Source organism: Phycodurus eques, chromosome 7 (assembly GCF_024500275.1).
Source record: "Phycodurus eques isolate BA_2022a chromosome 7, UOR_Pequ_1.1, whole genome shotgun sequence".
In the NCBI taxonomy this organism is placed as follows: Eukaryota; Metazoa; Chordata; class Actinopteri; order Syngnathiformes; family Syngnathidae; genus Phycodurus; species Phycodurus eques.
In genome coordinates this window covers 17,481,445-17,507,023 of record NC_084531.1, presented here as the reverse complement: position 1 = coordinate 17,507,023, position 25,579 = coordinate 17,481,445, and the positions used below count along the sequence as shown (strand labels likewise).

Here is a 25,579-nt window from a genome sequence, read left to right as displayed (position 1 = left end):
GACAGGTGGAACAATTAAATGTTCTTCCATTAGATGGCAGAAACCTGTGTATTCACCAATTTAAATTTATTCAACAGTATTCAACACAATCACTTTGTGTTCAATTCCTCACTGTGACATTGATAAAATCTATTTAATCTAACCGGGCCCAGCTTTCACAGTTCACTTATTAGTAAAGTAGGACCAATTCATCATTATTTGAATATACTGTTTGTACTTTTTGTGTCATTTTTGTTTTGGTTTGCCGTGAGCTTTAGCTCATTAAAATTATATGCCTTCTCTCAATAATGGTTGGGAAACACTGGTTGCTGGTATTCTTCTCGTGATGCTCATTGTTGTCACTGCACCAAACATATAGTTGATTGGTGCTTCAGTGTCATGGGGCAAGGCTATATCCTTCCAGCCTGTTCGACTCGCCTTTTCCCCCCTGCCTGACATTTGCGCTCCTTTTCCACGAGGTGAGCGCGGAGGAAGGAATCTGCCACGGGGGGTACGTATAATACCTCCACCTTATTACTCACTGCTGGGATAGGCAGCCTTAGCACGCACACACATTTTCTTCATGAGTATTTCCAAACATTTCATTGGGCCAAAGCTAGGTTTTACACGATCAGGATTTTTGAGGCCGATCAGCGAGTTAAAAAAATATATATATAACCGCTCACCGAGCCGATCACATGATGGAGCAATGTGTCTATTTAAATAATAAATAACACGGGGAGAACATGCAAACTCCACACAGGGGAGGCCGGATTTGAACCCGGGCCCTCAGAACTGTGAGGCAGATGGAAAGCACGTATTTTACACTAGTAAATTACCATTGCACACCACCAAGCAAAAAAGTCACACAACGTATAAATACCACTGAAATAATGATGATTTCGTCTCCGTTTACTCACAAATTAACTTAGTGTGAAATCTGGGCCAGTAAAACAGAGCTATTATTCTGTTGTATGAATGGAACTGGTGTATACACAGGTTAAATGTACCTTCTTCCATTTATTTTATTTAATTGTTTCACCTGTCGTTATATGTCACTGCCATAAATAAATAGATAGATGCTCAAAGATACATTATTTGTAGTCAATAAATAATAATTTTCTCAAAAATACCTGTTAGTGTGGGCTGGCTAATATCAGAATCAGAATCATCTTTATTTGCCAAGTATGTCCAAAACACACAAGGAATTTGTCTCCGGTAGTTGGAGCCGCTCTAGTACAACAGACAGTCAATTTACAGAACACTTTGGAGACAGAAAGACATTGACAAAAAACAATTGTGCAAAAAGATGCAGAGTCCTCTAACACTTAGAGCAGTTAGAATGACTAATATTGCAATAGTCCGGTGCAATGACCATTGTGCAAAGGGCGCCGAGACTTCAAGGAGTGTATGCGGTTTAAAGTGACGAGTACTGCGATCATCTGGGACAATGTTGGTTGTGCAAATGTTACAGATACCCCTCAAGCAGTGTGCAAATGGAGCAGATGCTACTCTGGCATGAGTGGCCAGTATATGCAAATAGTGCAGCATGGCGAGACAACTACAGTGAGTGCACGAGTAATACATAATTGGCCCCATAGAAATGTGACAACGAACTCAAGTCAAAAAATTGCTAGCATAATTTAATATATATAAATATATAATATATATATATATAAATATAAAAAAATTGCAAACATAATTTTAGCTTGAAAAAAAAACAAGCTTGCGTGGTCTGGTTAATGTTAGCAGAATTTTGCAGCAAAGAACTGCAAGCTTGACTTTATGTTAACCAATACACATGTTAGCATGGTATGGCTAATCCTAGCCTAAGGTTCGCATAAAAGAACTTCAAGCCTGCCTTTTTGTTGATTAACATATTTACATGAACTCTTCTAGAAGAGTTGTTAGCATCAAAGAACTGCAAGCCTGACTGTTTGTTGACCAACTTAGAAGCTTGACCTTTTGTTGACTTTAACACACAGACAGTATAAAAATTACCTGTTAGCGTGGACAGGCTAATGTTATCATTAATGAACTAACGGTTTGCTTATTCTTTCCATTTCTTTGATAATGTGCCCCAAATTGTCTCACTGCGTGAACAGAAATGACCTGTTTTAATGAGCGGAATTTTAAAAGATAATTATATCATGCCAGTGCAACTTTATGTAAAAGGAAATGATGAGAATGAAGATGATGGTGTATTGGCAACCAGCTCATTATGAGGAATTACAGTCTTACCATGTCATGCTCAAGAACACTTGTGCACGTTCTCTGTATAAACCTTCCAATTTGTCGACTGCCTGAAATCATTTGGAGTGGTAGGAGTGGGGGTTTACACACACTTAAAAACTCACAAAATTATTCACTTTTATTTTTGTTGCCTGAAACATACAGAAAGTGTAGAAAATACCTTTTAGGACAGGCTGGCTAATGTTAGCATTGAAGAACCACAAACTTGCCTTTGGCTGGTTCTACAGTATAGAGCTAAAAGCTGCCTGTAAAACACAAGGTTCACTTTTTGTTAACTAAAAAATGCGGGATGTAAATACTGAATACCTGTTAGCCTGGGCTGCTAAATGTTAGCATCACCGATCTGCAATTTTGACTTTTTGTTGAATACAACACGCCAAAGGTGCAACAAATACTGTATATACTCATATGTTAGCGTCAAGGAACAACAAGTTTGACATTTTGTTGACTAATATATGCAGCAAGTATTCAAAAATTATACTACGAAGTTGACATGCGTTAAGTGAAAAACTTTTTGGTGACTAAAAAAAGGCTAAATGTGCAAGAATACGTTAGCCGACCACAAGCGTGATGCTTTGTTGATGTAAATGAACAAAGGATCGTGAGGATAGTGTGAAAGAAACACACACCTGTGAGCATGGGCTGCCTAATATTAGCATCAGATTACTTGAAGGTTGACTTTTTGTCGACAAAAGTGAGTAGAGTGCAAAAATACATGTGAACTTGACTTTTTGTTGAGTAAAACATGCTTTGAGTGGGTTTGTCATTATGTGAAGACAAAGTAGACATTCATATCCTTTTTAGTGACCAAGGAGCACTACGTAGCTTTTCCTAAGGCCACATTTCCCTTGTTTAGTCATTATGTCTGCCAACAACAAACAATTTTACTTTTTCTTTCCAATTTGCTCACAGTCATCTCTGTCATCTGTGCAGCTCACTTCCACTTAATAGTGTGACTTATAGCCCCCCTGAGCCATTTATATTCCTCGTATTAAATGAAAGGCCATCAGTCTGGAACTTTTCCTTTTTATTTCCCTCCCAATTGAATAAATGGGCATGGACTTGTTGTTCTGTTATGCGGCTGGCTAAAAATAGCAACACCTATACACCTCCGTCTGTGTTCTGAATGTTAACGCACCACTTCCACAAGACACTGCTTATTATTAGTTGTATATGCAGGTATGCTGCATCGTATGGTATGGTATTGTCCTATTTAACAGGCAGTCGCCATTTAGCTAACGCATTCTGCCTGTGTTCTTTCATGCATCGTATTTGAGCGCACAAAACGGTCTTAATAGAAATGTAATGGATGTTTGCCATGGTGGGGCCACGTTGTCTGCCCACCGATGTTTCAGGTCAAGGCGACGGCAGGCAAGCGGCTCACTGCCGCTGTCTGTTTTATTGATGGTTGGATGATGAGTGGGCGGACGAGTGATGGTATGGATGGATAAAGATGGATGGATGGGTGTATTTGTGGTGGGAAGGATTGATGAGTCAGTGGGTGAACAGATGGATTTAGATGGGTTGACGGACAGATGCATGATGAAGTGTTGAATGGGTGTCATTTGATAGATGGATTGGTTGGATGGATGGTTAAATGGATTGATGAATCCACTGGTAAATGGGTGGATAGATGTATTTGAATTGGTGGATGGTGTGATGGACGGGTGGGTCCGTGGATACAGTAGATGCATTGGTTGGATGGACAAGTAGATTTATGATTGGATCCAATGAATTGGCTGGTGATTGGGTGGATGGATGGGTGGGCATGTAGATGTTGGGATGGGTGGATATGTGGTTTGATGGATGGATTGATGGTGGGTCAGTGGCTAGATGAATTGGTTGGTTGAATAGATGGATGAAGATTTGGATGGCGGGCTGATTGATGGATGGGTATGTTGGGAGAAAGCGCGACGCCAGGACGATGTAGGGATAGGTTGGTGGGATGGATCCGTTGAATGGGTGGATGGATGGTTAGCTGGATTAATGAATGAGCGGGTCAGTAGGTGAATGGTGAAGTAAAAAAGCTCTGAGGCTTTGCGGTGAGCGGCTTTTAACCACCTTCCTGCTGACTGATGGGAAGCCACTCTGCCAGTCTCAGGTGGAGAATAAAGTAGTGGAAACATTGTTTTCCATTCCCCATTAATTGGATCAGAGAACTCAGGATTCTTTTGTTTCCTCATTGTTGTTACAATTCCGAATACGCAGCCCCATGTGGCAAGATGATGATGATTATTATATTTCACCCCTTCTGCTCAGCTGCTTAGTCACGCAGTACGAGTGGTCTTTATACCTTAATGGGAGTCATAGATAGACAGTATATGGTTTAAGAGGGGATGGTCAGAGAGAAAAGAGAGAACAAAATGACCAAAGACTGAAACGGCAACAGGTCCTCCTGTTTGGACTTAATTGGGGGACGAGGAAATAAAGAAGGAGAAACCGAGTAAAAAGAAGTAACAAAAGACACCCGTTGGGGAACCTAAGAATCAACATGGAGAAAATAGCAAAAAGCAACAATATCAACAACAACAGCAATTAAGGGACATGGTGATTAATAATGAGAAGAGAGAAGGGAGCTGCTCCAACATAAAAAGCTATACAGAGCCCCCATTTCGCAGGACAGGGTTTAAAAAGAAAAGGACAGAAGAGAGCAAAAGGCAACAACAAGAATACCTGTTGGAACCTGGTTCGGGAATTGTGGAATGGACAAGGTTGAAAGAGAGCAAAAAGCAACAACACCACCTGTTGGAACTTGGTTGGGGATCTTTAAATAAACAAGGAGAGATGAGAAAGCAACAACAATAACAACAACAGGTTTGGGGAGCTTGGGGATAAACAAGGACAAAGAGAGTGGAAAATGCAAAAAATAACACTGGTTGGAACCTGGCTGGAGAATCTGTGGAGAAACGAGGGGAAAAAACAAGGAGAAATGAAAGAGCAACAACAAGAATATAAATGGTAGTAAAATAGCTATTAAAAGTGGGAAAGGACAAGGAGAGAGCCAAAAACAACACCACCACCTGGGGATGAGGGAGGAAAAATGACACTGCAAAAACCAGACAAAAAGACAACAACAAAATCTGTTAGAACCTATTTGTGGAACCTGGAGCTAAACAAGGAGGGAAGATAGCGCGACAACCCCAATAACAACTGTTGTAATCTGGTTGAGAAATTGGGGATTAGCAAGGGCAAAAAGAAGAGCAGAAAGTAACAAAAAAAACATACGTTAGAACCTGGTTGGCCATCCTTTGATATATAAGGAGAGAAAAGAGAACAAAAAGCAAGAACAATAAGACCTGCTGGAACATGGCTGTGAGATCGAGGGGATAAACAAGGAGAAAAGAGAGCAAAAAGGAACAACAGCAGCAACAAGTAAAGCTGTGACCTTCACAGTGTTGCTTTTACTGTAGTGTCTGAGTGCAACACAACTAACACAGTTGTTAGTGCGAATTGGGTGGATGAGCACGTAGCACGAGGATGTCCATCACTGCAGTAGTGAGGACGGATGGTGTCCAGTGGAACTGGGTTACAGTGTGTCGGTGTGTGATTGTGTTAGAGCGTGTGTGATTGTGTGATAATGTACGCCACTCATTTGACATTTTTGGAGGGCAGATTAATGCAGTGTCCGCCTCTCATCGACTGCAGCAATTGATTGCGCCGCAACGAGTTTTGATTGAATTGTAGGGCGAGATATTAATAGCAAGTTCTGGCCACTCACCAGTGTGGGTATCATCGTCATCCAGTCAGCGGCGTCCATCCTCAGCGCATCTTTAACAAAGCTCGGTTGGATTTCTACGTTCGCCTCGTTGACTTGAACGCGCCTGCGTTTTGTTTGGAGGCCTCCGGTCTTTTCAAGTTAAAAAGGATCTCCTTGGGGAATAAAATGGAAACATTCCCACATGTAATCATGCTGACTCATGGTCCAGCCCAGAAATGACTATTCTGGAATTCACTGTTTTCAAAGAAAACAAGTTCTCTTAAGGTCACACTTGAATTTTGTTTGTAATATCACTGTGGGAAAAGATATTTTGGGGAATAAAGTTGTAATGTTATGAGAAACAAAATTAGAATTTGAAGAAAAAGTTGGAATAATACAAGGAAAAAACACACCATTTTACATGGATAACGTAACACTATTTCACGGAAAATGTTGGAATTTTAACATTAAAAAACTTTTAATTGTATGAGAATTAAGTGTAATAATACCAGAAAAAGTTGACGTGAAAGAAATTAACAGCGCCTCGGGCTGGGCTATCGGACGCCTCCTTCCGCAGAGATCTTTGTCTCAGTGGAGCGCTGAGGCTATTTGCAACCCTGAGCCATGATTCCGCCCAAGAACCAACTACAACTGCGCATATGTGCAGAAATTAGGCACAATAAGTCAAAATTGGGCACGGTGGGGACTGGTTAGAGCGTCAGCCTCACAGTTCTGAGGACCGGGGTCCAATCCCCGGCCCCGCCTGTGTGGAGTTTGCATTTTCTCCCCGTGCCTGCGTGGGTTTTCTCCGGGCACATCCCAAAAACATGCATTAATTGGTGACTCTAAATTGCCCGTAGGCATGACTGTGAGTGCGAATGGTTGTTTGTTTCTATGTGCCCTGCGATTGGCTGGCAACCAGTTCAGGGTGTACCCCGCCTCCTGCCCGATGACAGCTGGGATAGGCTCCAGCACGCCCGCGACCCTAGTGAGGGAGAAAATGGATAGATGGAAGTCAAAATTGTCTCAGCCATAAATAAGCACAGGTTAAAAAAATCTTGAAATATTTACGGTAGAATTCTTTTAAAAGTAAATGCGGCGTGGCAGCAGTTGTAGCTCTTGTCAGAATAAAGTAAGGAGTATGATATTGTAAGATTGGTTCTGATTCGAATCTGAAAATTCTGATTTGTTGATCACGTTTTTAAGGCCCACTCGAATCCCAGTTCGAGTCACCACCGATTTGTACACAGCCATAATATTTCCATAATGCATTACATTACATCATAGCATATGATGTAATGAATGAGGTGACTTTTCGTGTTCCAGTCATTTGAAAGCCGAATGAATTCTAGGCGTCTATTGAAGTGTTTTCATGTATCCAAGCACATGGACATGCTGCAGGCAATCAATAAAAAAAACACCCACTGTGTTATTTTTGTGCCATTGTGACCATAATCATAACAAATGATGTCACGTGTTGCTCAGCATTTGTTTCTGTCGAGCTTTTCCATCCATAAGTATACACACATGGATGGTAATAAAAAAAAAAAAACATCACGAAAGCTAGTGCTGAATATTGATTTGATTTAATCCATTTCCATCCCAAACACTGCTTATTGATCTCACTTGGAAACTGCACTGAGTGTTCACCTTCTTCACAGACATCCCATTCTGATATTATTTTAAGCAAGCACTTTGCCAGTTTTTTGAAGAATTGTTCACTATATGCACTATTTGCTACCACTATTTAATGCTCGTAACTTTAATTTTTGCCAGCATTTCAAAACAAAAAAATGTCCAAGGTACAGTTCATATAGCGAATAACTTATAAGTCAGTTGCTGTAACTCGTAAGTCGAGGTACCTCTGTACTTGGGATATTGGAAATGTTTAGCCTGACTTTGTACTTAATTAGCTAATCCATACACAATGTAATGTAGGATTTCCTCAATTGAGTTTTTTTCTCTTCAATCAACTCTTTTTGAACTGCATTTTATTCATTTTTTTAGCATTTGACAGCATGTTTTGCTGTACATGTAGTTATGTATGTAATATCCTCAATTTCTAATTTAATTTAATTTAATTTATTTCTAATGTTGTCTTTTATAGTATTTTATTGATTTAAAAAATATATCCAATGATTATTTTCATGTATTTGAAAATAGTACTTAGAATTGATGACCTTAGTTTTGTACTTATTTTGTCGTTAATGCTGTTATCGGTTATGTATATATTTCTTTCTTATTTAATGTATTATTTTTATTTATGAAATTATTTTGAATGCATTTATTTTAATAACACTTAAGAGAACTGATGTTGTTTTATTGTACTTTTTTTTGCTGTATTCTATAATTTATGTAATATCTGTAAATATAATTTTTTTTAAATCTAATTTTTAAAAATCTTTTAAATGAATAACATTTGAAAACAAAATAATTTAAGTGAATTAATAATCATATACAGAATGGAAATACAGTATTTAGGTGTATGATTTGATAGCTGAAGCTGATACCTGAGAGTAAAAAAAAAACAAAAAAAGTGAATTGCTACAAAAATGATCACCGATTGTATACTGGCTGCACATATTTCACAATTAATATTTTTCAATTAATTTTGTAGAAAGTCTTAGGATTGTCTGACCTGCAAGTGCTGGAAAGCATATCTTGCAAGATCTCAGTTCAGTGAGCTTCAAAGTGTAAACTGTGCATGTTGTTTCGATTTTTCTTTGGCTTTTTGCATATGATGCATATTCCAGTTAAGAGAAGATGTCTCACAATCAAGGCAAACTAACACAGTGTGTTTGTGTGCCCCCCCCAACCCCCCGCCCCCCACAAAGGTTCGTCACGCAAGCACAGTGCCACCCACTGGTGTCTGCAGAACATTGCGCAAGAATCTGTGGACACCTCTGATGAGGAGTTTTTCGATGCGCGAGGTTGGTGTTTTGCTCATATAATATACTGTATATTACTATGCTTATAAAAACAACAAGTAATGCATAGCAGTAAGCAAACAAGCAGGAAGAATGTATTTTTTCTTGGGAAAAAAATTGGGGGAGGTGAAATTTATTTGGTAGCCCAAGGAAGTTTTGTCATCGTATGTGTATTTTATTGTATTTATTAGCTGGATAGGCTCCAGCATGCCCGTGACCCTAGTGAGGAGACGTGGCTCAGAAAATGGATGGATGGATGGATGCTTTTAACATAATGCAGCCCTATGGGGGGCACAAGCCAATGCAAACTGTAGGCCGGTCCCAGGCCCGGATAAATGCAGAGCATTGCGTCAGAAAGGGCATCCGCCTTAAAACTTTGCCAAACAAATATGAACATTCATCTAAAGAATTCTATACTGGATCGATCGTGGCCCGGGTTAACAACATCCGCCACCGGCGCTGTCAACCTGCAGTGCGCCGGTGGAAATTCAGCTACTGTGGGTCGAATTCGAAGAAGAAGAAGAGGTGGAAAGCAGGTTCTTTGGCAGAAAGAGAACAGGAAAGCACAGAGCCTAGTGAGAGCCAATGTGAGAGCCAATTAATGATAGTGAGAGCCAATGTGAGAGCCAATTAATGACAGGAAAATCTCCGGAGTCGGTTGACATGATGATTAGGAGAAAGGTTGATATATTGTGTGTCCAGGAGACCAGGTGGAAAGGTAGTCAGGCTAGAAGTTTAGGGCGGGGTTAAATTATTTTACCATGGTGTAGATGGGAAGAGAAATGTAGTCGGGGTTATTTTAAAAGAAGAGTTGGCTAAGAATGTCTCGGAGGTGAAAAGAGTATCAGATCCAGTGATGAGGCTGAAACTTGAAATTGAGGGTGTTATGTATAATGTGATTAGTGGCTATGCCCCACAGGTAGGATGTGACCTAGAGGTGAAAGAGAAATTCTGGAAGGAGCTAGACGAAGTAGTTCTGAGCATCCCAGACAGAGAGAGAGTCGTGATTGGTGCAGATTGTAATGGACATGTTGGTGAAGGAAATAGGGGTGATGAAGAAGTGATGGGTAAGTACGGCATCCAGGAAAGGAACTCGGAGGGACAGATGGTGGTAGACTTTGCAACAAGGATGCAAACGGCTGTAGTGAACACTTTTTTCCAGAAGAGTCTCGGACATAGGGTGACCTACAAGAGCGGAGGTAGAAGCACGCAGGTGAATTACATTTTGTGCAGACGATGTAATCTGAAGGTGGTTACCGACTGTAAAGTAGTGGTGGGGGAGAGTGTGGCTAGACAACAGAGGATGGTGGTGTGTAAGATGACTGGTGGTGGGGAAGAAGATTAGGAAGACAAAGGCAGAGAAGAGAACCATGTGGTGGAAGCTGAGACGCATTATGTGTGTGGCGCATTATGAAGCGTAAAATACAACAACGGAGACCCCGGACTCTTGAACAGCTGAAGTTTTACATCAAGCAACAATGGGAAAGAATTCCACCTCCAAAGCTTCAACAATTAGTGTCCTCAGTTCCCAAACGTTTATTGAATGTTGTTAAAAGAAAAGGTGATGTAACACAGTGGCAAACATGACCCTGTCACAGCTTTTTTGGAACGTCTTGCAGCCATAAAATTCTAAGTTAATGATTATATGCTAAAAACAATAACGTTTATCAATTTGAACATTAAATATCTTGTCTTTGTAGTGTATTCAATTAAATATAAATCAAACATGATTTGCAAATCATTGTATTCTCTTTATATTTATGTTTAACATAACGTCCCAACTTCATTGAAATTTGGGTTGTACATTTAACACTGCACAATGTTAACACCACATTGTACATTTACTTTTCTGCGGCAAATACATACTCCCATACAACCATAATTTCTGTGCAACGGATTTCCTTTCATCCTCTGTCAATTCGTCTCATTATGCAAATGGTTGCCATCAAATTCGGATTAACAACGCGGAAAATTTGTCAAGCGCTCGCGCTGCGAGACAATGCGGCGATTGAGTCGGCAGCCTCGGGGGTCCTGCGGCAGCAGCCTGTCAAGATCAAATATTAGCACAACTCAGCAGTATAAATATGTAAGAACAAACTGGCTGTTGAGTTCCGCACTAATGAAACACCTTTCAACTGATTCTATAATGTGCAGAAACAGGCGCAATAGACTACACTGCCAAATCCATCGGAGCACACCACAGGAATGAGCTGACGCCTCGTTGTGTTAGGACAAATACTGAAGATTGTGTCTCACTGAGCAGCTGATGAAGATAAGATGCTGCTGGTAGCCGTGTGAAGCTGTGAAAGAGGAATACAATACACAGCAGAGCCAGACAAATGAATGCATGTAACCAATCTGAAATTGCTTCGTGTCTTTCGTCATTATTATACGAAGGCCAAATAAATCACCTATGCACCTATTACTTTTTGGTAGATTCGGCACCCGAAGCCAGTTTCACATAGCAACAGGAACTTTGGTAGACATGTCTATCATCAGTAGACCCAAAAATAAAAGTCTCAAAATGCCATGCTTGAAAATATTCAGGAGGTTTGCCGCTTTGGTTTGAAGCGGCCATTTGACTGTCTCTCTTGCCATTTCCAGGGGTCGTTCGAAGGCAATCTTGTCCGAGAGATTGTGTTTGATCGCTACCAAATTTGAACCACATCTAGTAATCAAGTGACTCGCCTTGAAACATAACTAATCATGATTCAGTTCACGTTTTGTTTTTAAATTTGGCTCCCATAAGCCTGTTTCACTTTCCAACATGTAATTTGATAGGCATGTCGAGCATGCGTGGAAGTTGGGCTTTGAAGGTTGCCGTTTTAAACCAAAATGGCAGACTTCTGTTGTCTTTTCAGGCACGGCTTCTTTAGACTTTTTTCTGCATCTATTCATGACAAGATGTGCCTACCAGCCTTCATGTTAGTAAGGGAAACTGGCTTCGGGGCTGAATTTTCAAATAATACAGGAGGCGCTACCAAGAGTCAATAAAGTTTGCTGTCATGCACATCTGACACACAATGACAAAAACGAAAGAGTTTCACAATTTAGCATCATCCATCAGTCTGTTATACAACATTAGAACTTGGTTGCAATCGAACAACATTTCCAAGGCAAGTTCGCCTTTGAAAGACCCCTGGAAATAGCCAAAATGATAATAACATTTCTGCTTTGAACCAAAATGGCGGCCTTTCCGTGTCTTTTCAGGCACAGCTTATGGAGACTTTTTTTGTGGGTCTACTCATGAAAGCTGTAAAATAAAATGATTTACAGTATGTAGAGTGTGTTGTGCTTTGTGGAAATATGGTTATAATGTAAAGGTAATTAACAGCTCCAAAGTGGACGACTCAACCGGAGAATCATTGAGGCAACCAAGGCCTTTATTTTTGAGGACACGCGCTAGCTGCTGTTGTGCTGGGAGCCCAGCAAAGCCATTGGAATACTTTTTTATGGCCCCTATAAGCATCACAGAGAGACCCAAAGCACCGCTTTATCTGCTGCGGCGGCAGCATAATGACAGTTAGTCTACATCATGGCTACCACGCCTCCGTCAGTTACATCATTGAAACGTTACATCATTGAAATGACCCTCCCCAGGGGCTCACTAAAGACAATGTAGACAGACGCAAGTGTACTGTGAAATAACACTACAATGAAGAGAGACTGTGTTAGGCCAGCATTGGATGCTATAATGACAATGTACAATGTATTGATTGCTCAGTCTCTTAATTAAGAACAATACGATGAACCCCTGCATATTCGTGGTTCTGTAATTTGCCTATTTGTGGATTTTTCGCCATCTTGTAGTAACGTGGTGTTGTATTAGCTTTAATTCATTGATGGTATCTTTTCATCTCGCTTGAGATGTCCTATTGTTGACAGTCCGTGAATGCAACTCGTGCGATGGAAGCGTCAAAGTGAAAGCAAAAATTTGTGCTAACATGTAAATAGGCTAGTATGCGAACTAATACTATTGATGAGCCTCATGTGAAGATGGTTTATTTGTGTTGAATACTGTATGTAACATGGGTTTATGATTGTGTACATTCTAGATGCATGGTGTTGACGCTTGCCTGATTATTCTTTGTGTTGTTACAGACCACTGAAAAAGAATGATCCTACAACTTCTTTGTTACAATCCACTCTGTTTTAAGTGCTTAGTTGCCACCTTGTGGTATTTATAGGTAATTACACCCCACTTTTGTGGAGGGCCGCAATTACCCACGGATTTTCGCTATTTGTGGCAGGGCTCGGTCCCGATCCTCCACAAATAGCGGATGTTCACTGTACACTACACTGGTAGGCTCACAGTTCTATTTGTCTTGAATGATGTCAAATGTACAGTTGAGCCCAAAGTGAAACATACCCTGGCCAAATGTTGTGTTACAGTACATTTTCATTTGTTGAATTGGTATTTTTTTTTTTTAGCTGGAAATGACACAAAGACATTGACAGAGTTGTGAAAGAGATATTAATGATATTGAAAATGACTAAAATGTATTTATACCTCTGATCTAAGTTTATAATTTTCAGGATTTTTTTCCCAAATTCATTTCATGTGATTGGGTAATAATGCTTTTGATCTAGGTGTAGCAACCTGTGGTTAATTGTCTATCGTTATGCCCGTAATCTCAGTGATCACGAGGTTTTTTTTTTTTTTTTTTAAAAAAAAGGAGTAAAAAATAATGAAAATACTGCCAAAGCAATACGTCCTAAGACAACGACTGTCAAAAGCATGCAACAAAGCTATGAGATGTTCACAGTAATGTGCAATGCATTGTCGCAACGAGGCTGTCTCATTGTCATTTCTCTGTAACCTTCACACATTATGAGAAAATCCTTCCAGCTCATCTGATTGTGTGTCATTGGGTGTCGAACGAGGCTAAAACAAAAGCCGTCACATAATTACAACTCATGCCCTTTGAAGAAATCAAGGATCCAGGAATTTTTCCTGGTCGTTTAACAATCATGCCGTGGCTCCTGCCTCATGCCCACTCACACTGAGCTGACAGCTTGAAGGATGACCCGAAAATGTTTCCCCCCCATCCCTGGAGGCAGTATGCTACTAGCGTGCAGGCCAGTCTCTCACCTTCCTCGCTCCTTACTGCCACTTCAAAGCAATTTGCCATACTGCCTTTCATTCCGAGGCTGTTGTCGGCGTCCCTGGAATATTTTTTTTTTTTTTTAAAAAAAGAGCCCGTAGCACCAGCTTCATTGATCAATGCTAAATTTGTTGGGGTTGTCTTTCATGAGAGGAAGGATGAAAAAGTCTGAAGGGTGTATTCTGGGAAGTGAACACGCTTGGTAGAAAGTGTCAATTTTTGACCAGTTCCAAGAAATCGTACTCCGCTCGCTCCAATGAGATTGTTAATATGGCAGGACGCATGAAAACAAGTCTCAAGGATCTGTTCCCCAAAATGAAAAAGAAGTCAGCCCTTTTTGTTAAAAGCTGCTTTATTTTATTTTCTGGGAGGCTCCAAGGGGTCCTACAGGTCCCATGTTGTAGCTATTTAGACCTCCATAGAGTGAATCTCTAACGTGGACTTAATATAAAAGTGTCAATTTCATTAACAAAAAAACACCTTGGTTTTGTAATAGTCCCCTTGGACCGCTACTTCTATTTGACCCAGTTTTGTATCTGCTTTGCCCATATTTGGCTAAGACCGCCCCCTTTGCTGTGATTGTTTCTCTCCGTCTAGAAGACCCAACCGTCATGACTTGTGAGAGTACGTGTTTGTTATGTTGACAGCGCTTTCTTGGGGGTGGAGAAGTAGGCAGAGATCTTCACTAGTGACATATATAAGCTTGAGAAATTTGCATGACCTGATTTCAGGCCTCTGGCCAAAATAACTCAGGAATGCGTGGATGATTTTAATTCATATTTTATGTTTACTGAGGCACAATAGAAGCCAATATTACTCGCAAATATTAAAATATGGCACCTTTAAACCATCTCCTTGAAGGCATGGCTCAGGGTTGGAGTCATCGCCCAGCCTGAAGGTTGTGAGTTTGATTCTGAGCCCCTGTGTATCAAAATGTCTTTGAGCAAGATATTGAACCCCTTATGTTCCCGATGCTGCATCATCAACAGGTGACTGAGCAGACAGTGTTAAAGTGCTTTGAGTGCTTTGAACGTCGAAAAGCGCTCTACAAGTGAAAGCATGGCATTTGAGCCAAATGAGCCCAAGTTGGAATCAGTGATTCTATACAGACGGACGGGTGACATGAAATTAAGAATTTCAGCCTACAGGATGTGGGTGGAGCCTTTGACAGGCAACTTATATATACAATATTGAAATAACTCAAGAACTTTTAGCGTCATTTCAAACTTGCACAAAGTCGGTGGTTGAGCGCCCCTCGATGGAATTGTCTATCAGGAAAAACTCTCAAGGACCCATGTCATGAAACGAACAGAAAGTTGTCCATTTTGGTTAAAAGAGGCAATTTTTTATTTCGGCTAATTCCAAGAGGTCCAAGTTGAACTGACTTCTCCAAGATAACTTAGTCAAATGAACCCAAATTAGCATTGGGGATACAAGACCAATGGGCTGTGACATCTTTTTTCGGCCACAACGTATGATATAGGTGGAGCCTTTGATGAGTTGCCGTGGAAAACGTCCCAAAATAAAGTCCAATAAACTGAAGAGCTTATCAGATAAAGAAAAATAGCACTGTATTGTATAAAACCCCAATACAGCAATAAAAGAAATAAACTGGTTTTATAAAGTGCAATGACTGTTTATACTGTAGTATTTGTGTTGATGTGTGCCTTGAAGGGGCGTGGCCGAGTGATTGACGAAGGGATGTAGCACCAGAATCTGGGACCCCAGATTTTTCCACTTTACTCGAGCAGCAGTGTATCTGAAACTTGCTCGTAACTACAACTTTGGCTTGTAACACAAAGCAAAAAATCGGCCAAGCGACGGCCCCTACCTCAAAAAACCCATGTGAGTGCACTCATAAGTCAGGATAGCAATGTACTCATAGCTAAGCTTTATTATTCTTAGTTGAAAACTTGGCTCGCGTTCCGTTTGCTTTCTCTCTCTGCATTTCCACAGCAGCTGTCTCAGCGGAAAACTCATCAGGTCTGAATTAATTGCGGTCACTGCCAAGTTGTCCATCCATCAGGCCTCCAGAGACTATACAAACAAGTTTATATCGATCAAAGTCTACTGAATGAGCAAAAATAGATAATTTAATCCATTATGTAGATCCCAAAGTCTGTTGGCAGCCTGACTGAGTCACCGTCCCTTCCTCAGCAGGAGTGCATATTGCGGGGTGCACTCCAACTTTGCTCCACCCGAAGATTGAGTGAAGTGCATTCACTTTGCATTCTCCCACTGTCCACAGTGATCTGATCGCCAGTGACAAACGGCGACCATTTGAGCCTCCGCCGCGTGATCCAAACGGGCAGTACGTTGGCGTACGTGGGAGGAAGAGTGAGAGATGAGAGAATCTGTCATTTTTCTGCCCCCTTTCCTCCCCCCACCACCATTGCATGACTCATCCAGAATGAGCCGACAAAAACCATTGACCACTCTAACTGGCTCTGCTCGTCCTTGTGTTGAAAGCCTCACAAGTGTCCAATAGAATCTCGGCTATCATTGACCGTGACAGTCTCACACCTTGGAGCGCAGCTGTTTGTTTTTACCCGCCGCTGCAGGGGTTGCGCGCCATTTAAGATGCACTGCCAACACAATGGGACTAGCTAAAAACAATTAATATACAGTAGCTTTGACATGGTCAAACATTCAGGAGCTGTTAACAAAAAAATAGCCCCTACCACCCACTTCTTTTGATCAATGGAAAATTTGGTGGGCTTGTCTTTTATGACAGGATGCAAGAAAACACCACAAGGACCTGCACTCTAAAATGGACAGGAAATCAGCTTGTTTTGTTTAAAGCGGCAATTTTCAGCCAGTTCCTGGGGGTTCTACTTTCACCAACTCCCCATATGTAATCCAGCCAAATAAAGTCAAATTGGTGTAAAAGAAAATAACCTTTATTTTCCCACGATGGGGAAGTTTAGGATTGCCTATCATGACAGGATGTGTTAAAAAGTCTCAAGGTCCCATGCTGTGAAATTGAAAAAAATTGAGAGGAAGTCAGCTATTATGTTTGCTAATTCCAAGGTGTCCTACATTAACCAATTCAAACAAGGCAATTCAGCCAAATGAGCGCAAACTGGAATCAAGGTGCTGATGAGTTACACAAGGTAAACTGGAGCTTTTTTTGCTTGCAGAAGTAGGCCAGGTAACGCTTATCTTGGCTTCACTTAGCATACAGCAGAACTGACTGGGATGTCACTCAACGCACACAACCCACAGTCAGTGTTTCATGAAAAGAAATTGCTAAATAATTGTAATGCAGGAGTTAAATAAGTCACACATTCAACGAACTACGGGTAACATAAACGCACTCAATCAATGTCGTTCATGCACATTAAGGATTAACGTCTTCGTTATGGCAACAGTTCAACATTTGATGACGCATTGCATGCTGGGAGCACATGGCTTCACAATTCTGCTGCGTGCAAAATACAGCAACGCTGTGTGATGTCAACCGAAATCCAATGATGCAGTGGAAACTGTAGTTAATTACCGTAAAATCACAGGGATGTGGTGAATAACTGCAGAATTTACAGGAATATTTAAGTGTAAGAACTTAAAAATAATTTTGCTCTCCTGTGAACCACGGAACTAAAATTTAGTTGCATAAAGACCGTTTCTGCGATGTGCTTCACATCTGTGTTGCACGCTGTCCACCAACTACTGGCAACCGAGGACCATTGGACTAAATTCTCCAGTTTTGATGGGCTACTTTTTTTTAAACACACTTATTATTCTCAACAAAACTGCACAGAGTTGATCCATATCGATATCACAATTTATCATGTCGCGATGCTATAACAATACTCACAGGCATATATGCTTCCTACTCTGCGAAAAATAGTAATGTCGTTTACTTGTGTCTTTGTGTTGTTGTTGCTGTTATCTGCATGGATGCATCACACTCCCCCTAAGAGGCCAAGGTGTGCACAGCAGGAACAGCGCACTCAACAAAGTACGCACACAACAGCCACAGGTCGTGTGTTAATCGAGCCTTTAAAAAGTGAGCGTCGTTAAAGGGAATGTGCGTTAATGTGTTGTTAATGCGTCATTTTCAACAGCCCTAATTATAACATGTCAGGCATATCTCCAAAACCTTCAATTTTCAGGAAACAAAAAAAAAAAAGCCACGATTGTTGAGTCATTAGCATTGCATTGTCAAAGAGAGCAAACCATTTTCAACACTTTATGTTCATCAGTAATAACATAAAACATAAAAAATCACATACCCACGTGGGGACTGACCAGTCGCATCGATTTGTGAAAAAATAGGAAATTGACCAAAATTTAGACATAGGAGGCTTCACCCCGATGCCGCTGATATGCACTCTCACAAACTGAAATGAAAATGAAATTCTTACTTGCACACGCTGAGAAGAAAAAAAAATATGCGACTATTTTGTCACAGTTTCGATCCCTGCACAAGGTTCAGTTGTCAGAGAAAGTCAGTTTGTTGTCTGATATTTAATGTCCTTATTTTTATGTATGTTTAACGTTGATTTGTGTGTGTGTGTGTGTGTGTGTGGTTGTGCGTATGCGCCCCAGCAGATGTGATGGAGGGGAAAAGTGCCATGCTGCTGGGCATGAGTCAGTGGAACTCCAACGACCTGGTGGAGCAGATTGAGACACTGGGACACATGGACCCGTCTCACGGTACGCATGCACACACACACACTGAATATACAGTGGATTTCATCTCGTAACACCTGAACACCAAGAGTGAGGATGGAGCGGTACGCAAAATGGATAGAGTTCTCTTTCGAGTTAATTCCTTGCAAAAAAAGCAGAGATTGTACAGAACAAACACACAATGAAGTACAGAAGGTCTTCCAAGACTCCAGCTGCGGTTACGCTTAAACCAGACACTGTAACAGAGCGAATGAGAATAACCTTGGACAGTGAGCCACGTGCTGCTTCACCACGTCTAAAGACACACACATTACCCGATCACATGTAGCAGTCTGCTCTTGTGAATTTCTATTTCCCTCTCGTGCGCGCTCTTCTAAGTAATGGTAAACAATTCTAGGCTTGTGACCAAGAGGCAGCTCCATGTTCAGTTGCATTATCAGCAGCCGAGTTAGTCAGAAGACTTGTGGACTGCATTGTGCACGTCTGCTGAGCAACCTCCCTTCGAGAAGGATGTGGCTTATTAACCCAATTGTTTTTTAAATATCTGTTTCAATTAACTCAATTATATTTTTGGCTCCACGTTTTGTGATAGCAGCTGCTGTGTTAATCATAAGCTCTCGTACAATGCAGTCCATGCATCTGCTCTGTACAATCTCTCCTCTTTCTGGTATGGAATGAACTATAAGGACAACTCGTGGTGTTTCCCAGTAAAAATAATGTATGTCTGTGTTTATGAGGTGGCTCCATGTATACTGTAAGTGCGAGAGCTGCTGCAGTGTTAATCAGAAGACCTTGTACAGTACACTGCATTCCCTGCATCTGTTCTTAAAAAAAAAAAGAAATAAAATCACTTCTCCTCTTTCTTGCAATGAATAAACGAGAAAGACGACTCACTCTTTGTGTTACCCAGTAAGCAATTGTGTGTTTGTGATTATGTGACTCCATGTTTCGGAAATTTTGACAGCAGCTGCCGTTTTAGTCAGAAGACCTCATATACTATATTCCTGTGTATCTGTTCTGTACAAGTTATCTCTTTCTTGCTAGGAATAAAATAGAAAGACAACATCTTGGGGGTATCCAGGGTTTATTACAGGTATATAGAACATTGCCACAACGAGATATTAAAGATTTACCGATAATAACAGTGTTTTCCATCTTTAATGTTGTCACGTATGGGGAGTAGCTGGATCCAAGAGCAGGCGGAGGCAGATGTAAAAAGATGAACAGTTTATTGAGGAAAGGAAATGGTGGTGGTGCTAGGTGGGTTGGCAGGTGGTGGCTTGGACAGGTGGAAGGCTGTGGTGAGGACAGGCGGCTGGCTTGGCGGCAGGAATGACGTGGATCAGGAACACGCGGGAAAACATTGAGAACAAGGAGCTTACGTGAGGTAAATGGGCTGCGGTACCGCTGGAAGTAACTGCAATACTTTGGTGAAGATTTCCTGGAACAGCCAGGCTTATATACCGGTGGTGATGAGGCTGATTGGAGACAGGTGCTGATAACAGAGAGGGGAGGGGGGAGAGAGAGAGGACGGAAAGCACCCTCCCGGCTCCAATAATGGAACTGCAGGGCAGTATATGACAAATGTGCTTGAATTGATTTAGCTTTTTCTCCGTGGTTTGTTGTTTGCTGCTGAAAATGCCAAAATGTCACGACCCCCCCCCCCCCCCCCCCCCCCCCCCACACACACACACACCGCTTCATTTAAATACCATAAGCAATGTTCCAAATGTCACTGGCCTCATATCAACAAGCAGCCCACCGGTGGAAACAAAAACTAGGTAAAAAAGCAAAATGAGAATAGGGAGCATCCAGTCTGATGCTCTGAGCTGATGTTTTGGTGCATTAGAATTAAAGGATCCTGAGCATCGTGAGCCCAAGATGAACATAGGGGGGTGCAGGGGGAGGGTGGGGGCTGATGATGACATGCAAAATATGCAATCTGTTTGAACCTTACAGCACTCTCTCTCTCTAGTTCTCATCGTCTGTGGGCTTCAATTGCTGCTGCTAGCGGAATAACACTCATAGCAAGCAGCTATCTGAAAATGATAAAAACTATGGTCTTCTGACAAATACGAATCGCTTCGTGACCACAAACATAACATTGTTTACTGGGAAACACCGCCAGGTGTCTTTTTAGTTCATTCCTTGCAAGACTGAGGAGAAATTGCATAGAGTGGATGTTGTGAATGCGGAATTTAAGGTCTTCTGACTGACACAACAGCTGCTGTCACACCTAAACTAAACATGGAGGCGTGTCCTGATCACAAGCGTACAATTGTTTGTAGTCACTTGGGCAATGAACTACATTCCATATTACTGTAATAAATACTGAAAAACGTGGTGAAGCAGCATTTAATTGTCCAGGATTATTCTCGTATGTACTGTTTAAAGTTAAACAATTGTATGTTTGTAATCGCCAGGCAGCTCCATGTTTAATATAAGCGTGACTGCAGTTGCTGTGTAAGTCAGAAGACCTTGCGTACTGCATTTCCTACATATTCTTTGTGCAATTTCTTCTCTATCTTGCACAGAATAAATGAGAAAGACAACTCTTGGGGTAAAATGCTTGCAAGGTATTAATCCTCGACATGACGTCCTAATGAAGAATCCTAACAGGATCCAGTCAGCCAAATCTCCGCCGTGATTAGCCATCTTGAGTGCTGCTGACACAAAGGGAAACTTTCATTTGTACTCTCAGTGCTCATAAATCAGCTCAGGGTTTTATGTAGATTTATGCAGATTGTTTTTGATGTTTAATAGAATACTTGAACTCTCACTGCAGCCACTGTGGGATTTGTTCATTGCTGTGAGGGATGCATTGCTATTCATAATAACCATAATTATATTCATACATAAGCATTTTGTCTCTTTCCATTCATGCCTGTCAAGGGTCGCTTGCAGTAACGTAGCATTGTAAATGTAAATACACTCTGCAGCTCTTATTCGAATGAATGGCGATAACCAGCTTCAGATCAGTTAGCATCTAAGGGAATAGCGCCATCCACCAAGTGAGTTTTGCTTTTGTTTGGTCATTTATGATTGTATAATTATTATTATTATTTTTGTGTACAGCTACGACTGTTGTGAAAGCGTATTATTATTTAAATTGCGTGTGTGTGAGTGTGTGCGTGTGTGCGTGTGTGTGTGTGTACAGCTGCAACTATGTTGCGCTATGTTGAGTTGAGTGTGATGCCACCACAGAAGGTTGTGCCAGTGATGGTATAAGAGGACAAAGTCCAAAATTTCAAACAGGTATTAGGATTTGAAAATACAGTTACGGTTTCAAATTAGGATTTAATGCCGAGATAAGGTTTTCAAAAACGGTCTCAAGCCAGGGTGAGGGTTTCAAATAAAGCTTTAATGCCTGGGTTGTGGTCTCAAAGTAGGATTTGAAGCCTAGGTTAGGGTCTCATATTAGGGTTTAGAGTTGTGAATTAGGGTTTCAAACTAGGGTTAGTCTTTCAATCCAAGGTAGGGTTGCAAGCCAGGTTTTGGGTTTTAAGTTAGCGTTTCAAGCCAAGGTTTAGTCATGGTGCTTCGTTAGAAAAAATGTAATTAATTGCAGGCTTTGGAATTATTTAATCTCAATCAATCACAGTTTGATCGTCATCAAATTGTGCTTCCAATTATCATGATGGCAAAAGTTTGAGCCTGGACCCTTTCCATTCTTTCCACTGGAAAATAGTTTCAAAAGACAAAAACCGGTAAGGCCTCTTTGTGACGCTTCCAAACTGAAAAGTAAGCGGATACTCTCAAAGACTGAACTTCAGTGAGAAACGTTTCAAATAACTCAACAATTATATTTTTGGCTCCACGTTTTGTAATAGCAGCTGCTGTGTTAATCATAAGCTCTCGTACAATGCATTCCATGCATCTGCTCTGTACAATCTCTCCTCTTTCTGGTATGGAATTAACTTTTACTGGGAAACACAATTCGTGGTGTTTCCCAGTAAAAATAATGTATGTCTGTGTTTATGAGGTGGCTCCATGGATACTGTAAGTGTGAGAGCTGCTGCCGTGTTAATCAGAAGACCTTGTACAGTACACTGCATTCCCTGCATCTGTTCTTAAAAAAAAAGAAAAAAAAATCACTTCTCCTCTTTCTTGCAATGAATAAACTAGAAAGACGACTCACTCTTTAGTCAGAAGACCTTATATACTGTATTCCCGTGTATCTGCTCTGTACAAGTTACCTCTTTCTTGCTAGGAATAAACTAGAAAGGCAACATCTTGGGGTTATCCAGCGTTTATTACAGGTATATAAAACATTGCCACAACGAGATATTAAAGATTTACAGATAACAGTGTTTTCCACCTTTAATGTTGTCACGTATGGGGAGTAGCTGGATCCAAGAGCAGGCTTTCAAGCTTCCAAACTGAAAAGTAAGCGGATACTCTCAAAGACTGAACTTCAGTGAGAAACGTCAGTGGGCTTCCACGGAGATCAAAGAAATCTCTCCTGCAGAGATGCATTTCTCACTCACACACACACACACACACACACACACACCAATAGCAGGTCCACTCACAAAAGCATCGAGGACCTGTGAAGTGCTCCACTGTCACACAAGTGCCGGGCTCTTTTGTGCATTTAGTGCACGTATGTGGCCGTGCATGACCGATTATGCAGTAGACTTTTGTTTTGGCTCTGTGGATTATTTCAGGTTATTTATTTCCATTGTACAAGGTAGAAGTTATCATTAACAACTGACAATCGTATTAAAGTAATTGCTTGATGTTTGACTCATATGTTGAAATCAAGGATTCTTAAAACTATATATTTTAAAAACACATTAATATGTTCAAACATTTATACGAGAGACAAAAGAATGTGAGACGCATCTCAGGATGTGAGCCGTATCTTCAAACAACAAAAGATTAACAAAGCAGCAGGCCCAGACCATGTGTCCCCATGCTGCCTCAAAGTCTACGCGGACCAGCTCGCTCCAGTCTTCACACAGATCTTCAATAGATCTCTGGAACTGTGCGAAGTACCATCCTGTTTCAAACGCTCCACCATCATCCCAAGAAATCTACAATCTCTGATCTAAATGACTGCTGGCCTGTCGCCTTGACATCTGTGGTCATGAAGTCCTTTGAACGTCTCGTGCTGGACCCCCTGCAGTTTGCCTACCGAGCGAACAGGTCTGCGGATGATGTAGTCAACATGGGACTGCACTTCATCATAGAACACCTCGACAGTGCAGGAGCCTACGCGAGGATCCTGTTCGTGGACTTAAGCTCAGGGTTCAACAACATCATCCCTGAACTCCTTTCCTCCAAGCTTCGCCATCTGCCAGTGGATTTACAGCTTCCTGATGGGCAGGACACAGCAGTTGAGGCTGTGGGAGACCACCTCATCCACACACAGCATCAGCACTGGGGCACCCCAAGGTTGTGTCCTCTCTCCGCTGCTCTTCTCTCTCAACACGAATGACTGCACCCGGCTGTCAAACTCCTGAAGTTTGCAGACGACACCACAGTCATCGCCCTCACCAAAGACGGTGACGAGTTGGCATATCGACAGGAAGCGGAGCGGCTGGAGCTGTGGTGCGGCCGACACAACCTGGGGCTGAACACGCTCAAGACTGTAGAGATGATCATGAACTTCAGGAGGCATCCTTCGCCACAGCTGCCCCTCACGCTGTGAGGGGGCAGCTGCCTTGGGTCAACCGTCGAGAACTTCAAGTTCCTGGGAATTACAGTCTCTCAGGACTTGAAGTGGGCGACCAACATCAACTCCGTCCTCAAAAAGGCCCAGCAGAGGATGTACTTCCTGCGGCTTCTGAGAAAGCACGGCCTGCCACGAGAGCTGCTGAGGCAGTTCTACACAGCGGTCATCGAACCAGTCCTGTGTTCTTCCATCACTGTCTGGTTTGGTGCTGATACAAAAAAGGACAAACTCCGACTGCAATGGACAATCAAAACTCCTGAAAAGATTGTCGGTAACCCCCTACCCACCCTTGAGGACTTGCACGCTGCCAGAACTCAGACAAGAGCGCACAAAATCCTCTCGGACCCTCCACATCCCGGTCACCGGCCGGCTCTTCCAGCTCCTTCCCTCAGGTAGGCGCTACCGAACAATGCAAACTAGAACTAGCAGACATTCCAACAGCTTCTTCCTTCTGGCAATCAACTTCTTAAAACAGCTAACCTACAATTCCATTGCAAAATGCTGCCAATTTTTTTGTCTTGAGTTTGTTGTCACATTTCTGTCGGGCCAATTATACATTACTCACTGTAGTAGTCTCCCCATGCTGCACTATTTGCATATCTCTTGTTGACCAATACTGGCCACTCATGTCAGAGTAGCATCTTCCCCATTTGCACACTGACTGAGGAGTATCTGCAACATTTGCACAATTGACATTGTCCCAGATTCTCGTGCTACTAGTCACTTTAAACTGCATACACTCCCTGAAGTCTCGGCACCCTTTGCACAATGGCCATTGCACCGGACTAGTGCGAGATTAGTCATTCAAACTGCTCTAAGTGCTCGAGGACTCTGCATCTTTTTGCACAATTGTCCCCCCCCCAAAAAAAGAAATAAATAAATTTAAAAAATAGTACCGGCATTACCAGATAACTAGCAACCCTTTATTGCTCAGTGACTGTTTTTTGTCAATGTCTTTATGTCTCAAAAGTGTCCTCTGTCAATTGACTGTCTGTTGTCATACTAGAGACAAACCGGAGACAAATTCCTTGTGTGTTTTTTGTACATACTTGGCAAATAAAGATGACTCTGATTCTGAAAGACTAATAACATGAAAAAGAAAAAAGACCACATGCCCCTGCTTGGACTTTTTATTTATCGTTGTTCTATTTAAGTGGTGGTTATGATGAATAACTTGCAAGGAACAACTACATTACAGAAACAGGACTCGTGCATGAGAATGGACATTTTATTTATTTTTTTACTCTGGATTATTTCTAATAATTGCATTTATTTTTATTCTGCGAGGTGCCCGTTATAATGAATA

General features: G+C 41.4%; 1 protein-coding gene across 2 annotated transcripts in view; it reads left to right on the top strand.

Moving 5' to 3' along the window:
* pitpnm3 (PITPNM family member 3) overlaps nt 1–25,579 on the top strand; it is an 84,823-nt gene that overhangs the window by 1,543 nt on the left and 57,701 nt on the right. The window contains exons 2-3 of one of the 2 annotated variants that reach the window (XM_061682413.1): nt 8,764–8,859; nt 18,516–18,620. In XM_061682413.1, coding sequence (XP_061538397.1) covers nt 8,764–8,859; nt 18,516–18,620 — 201 coding nt within the window. Of the gene's footprint in view, nt 1–8,763; nt 8,860–18,512; nt 18,621–25,579 lie in introns of both variants that reach the window. The other variant, XM_061682412.1, reaches the window with a different exon arrangement.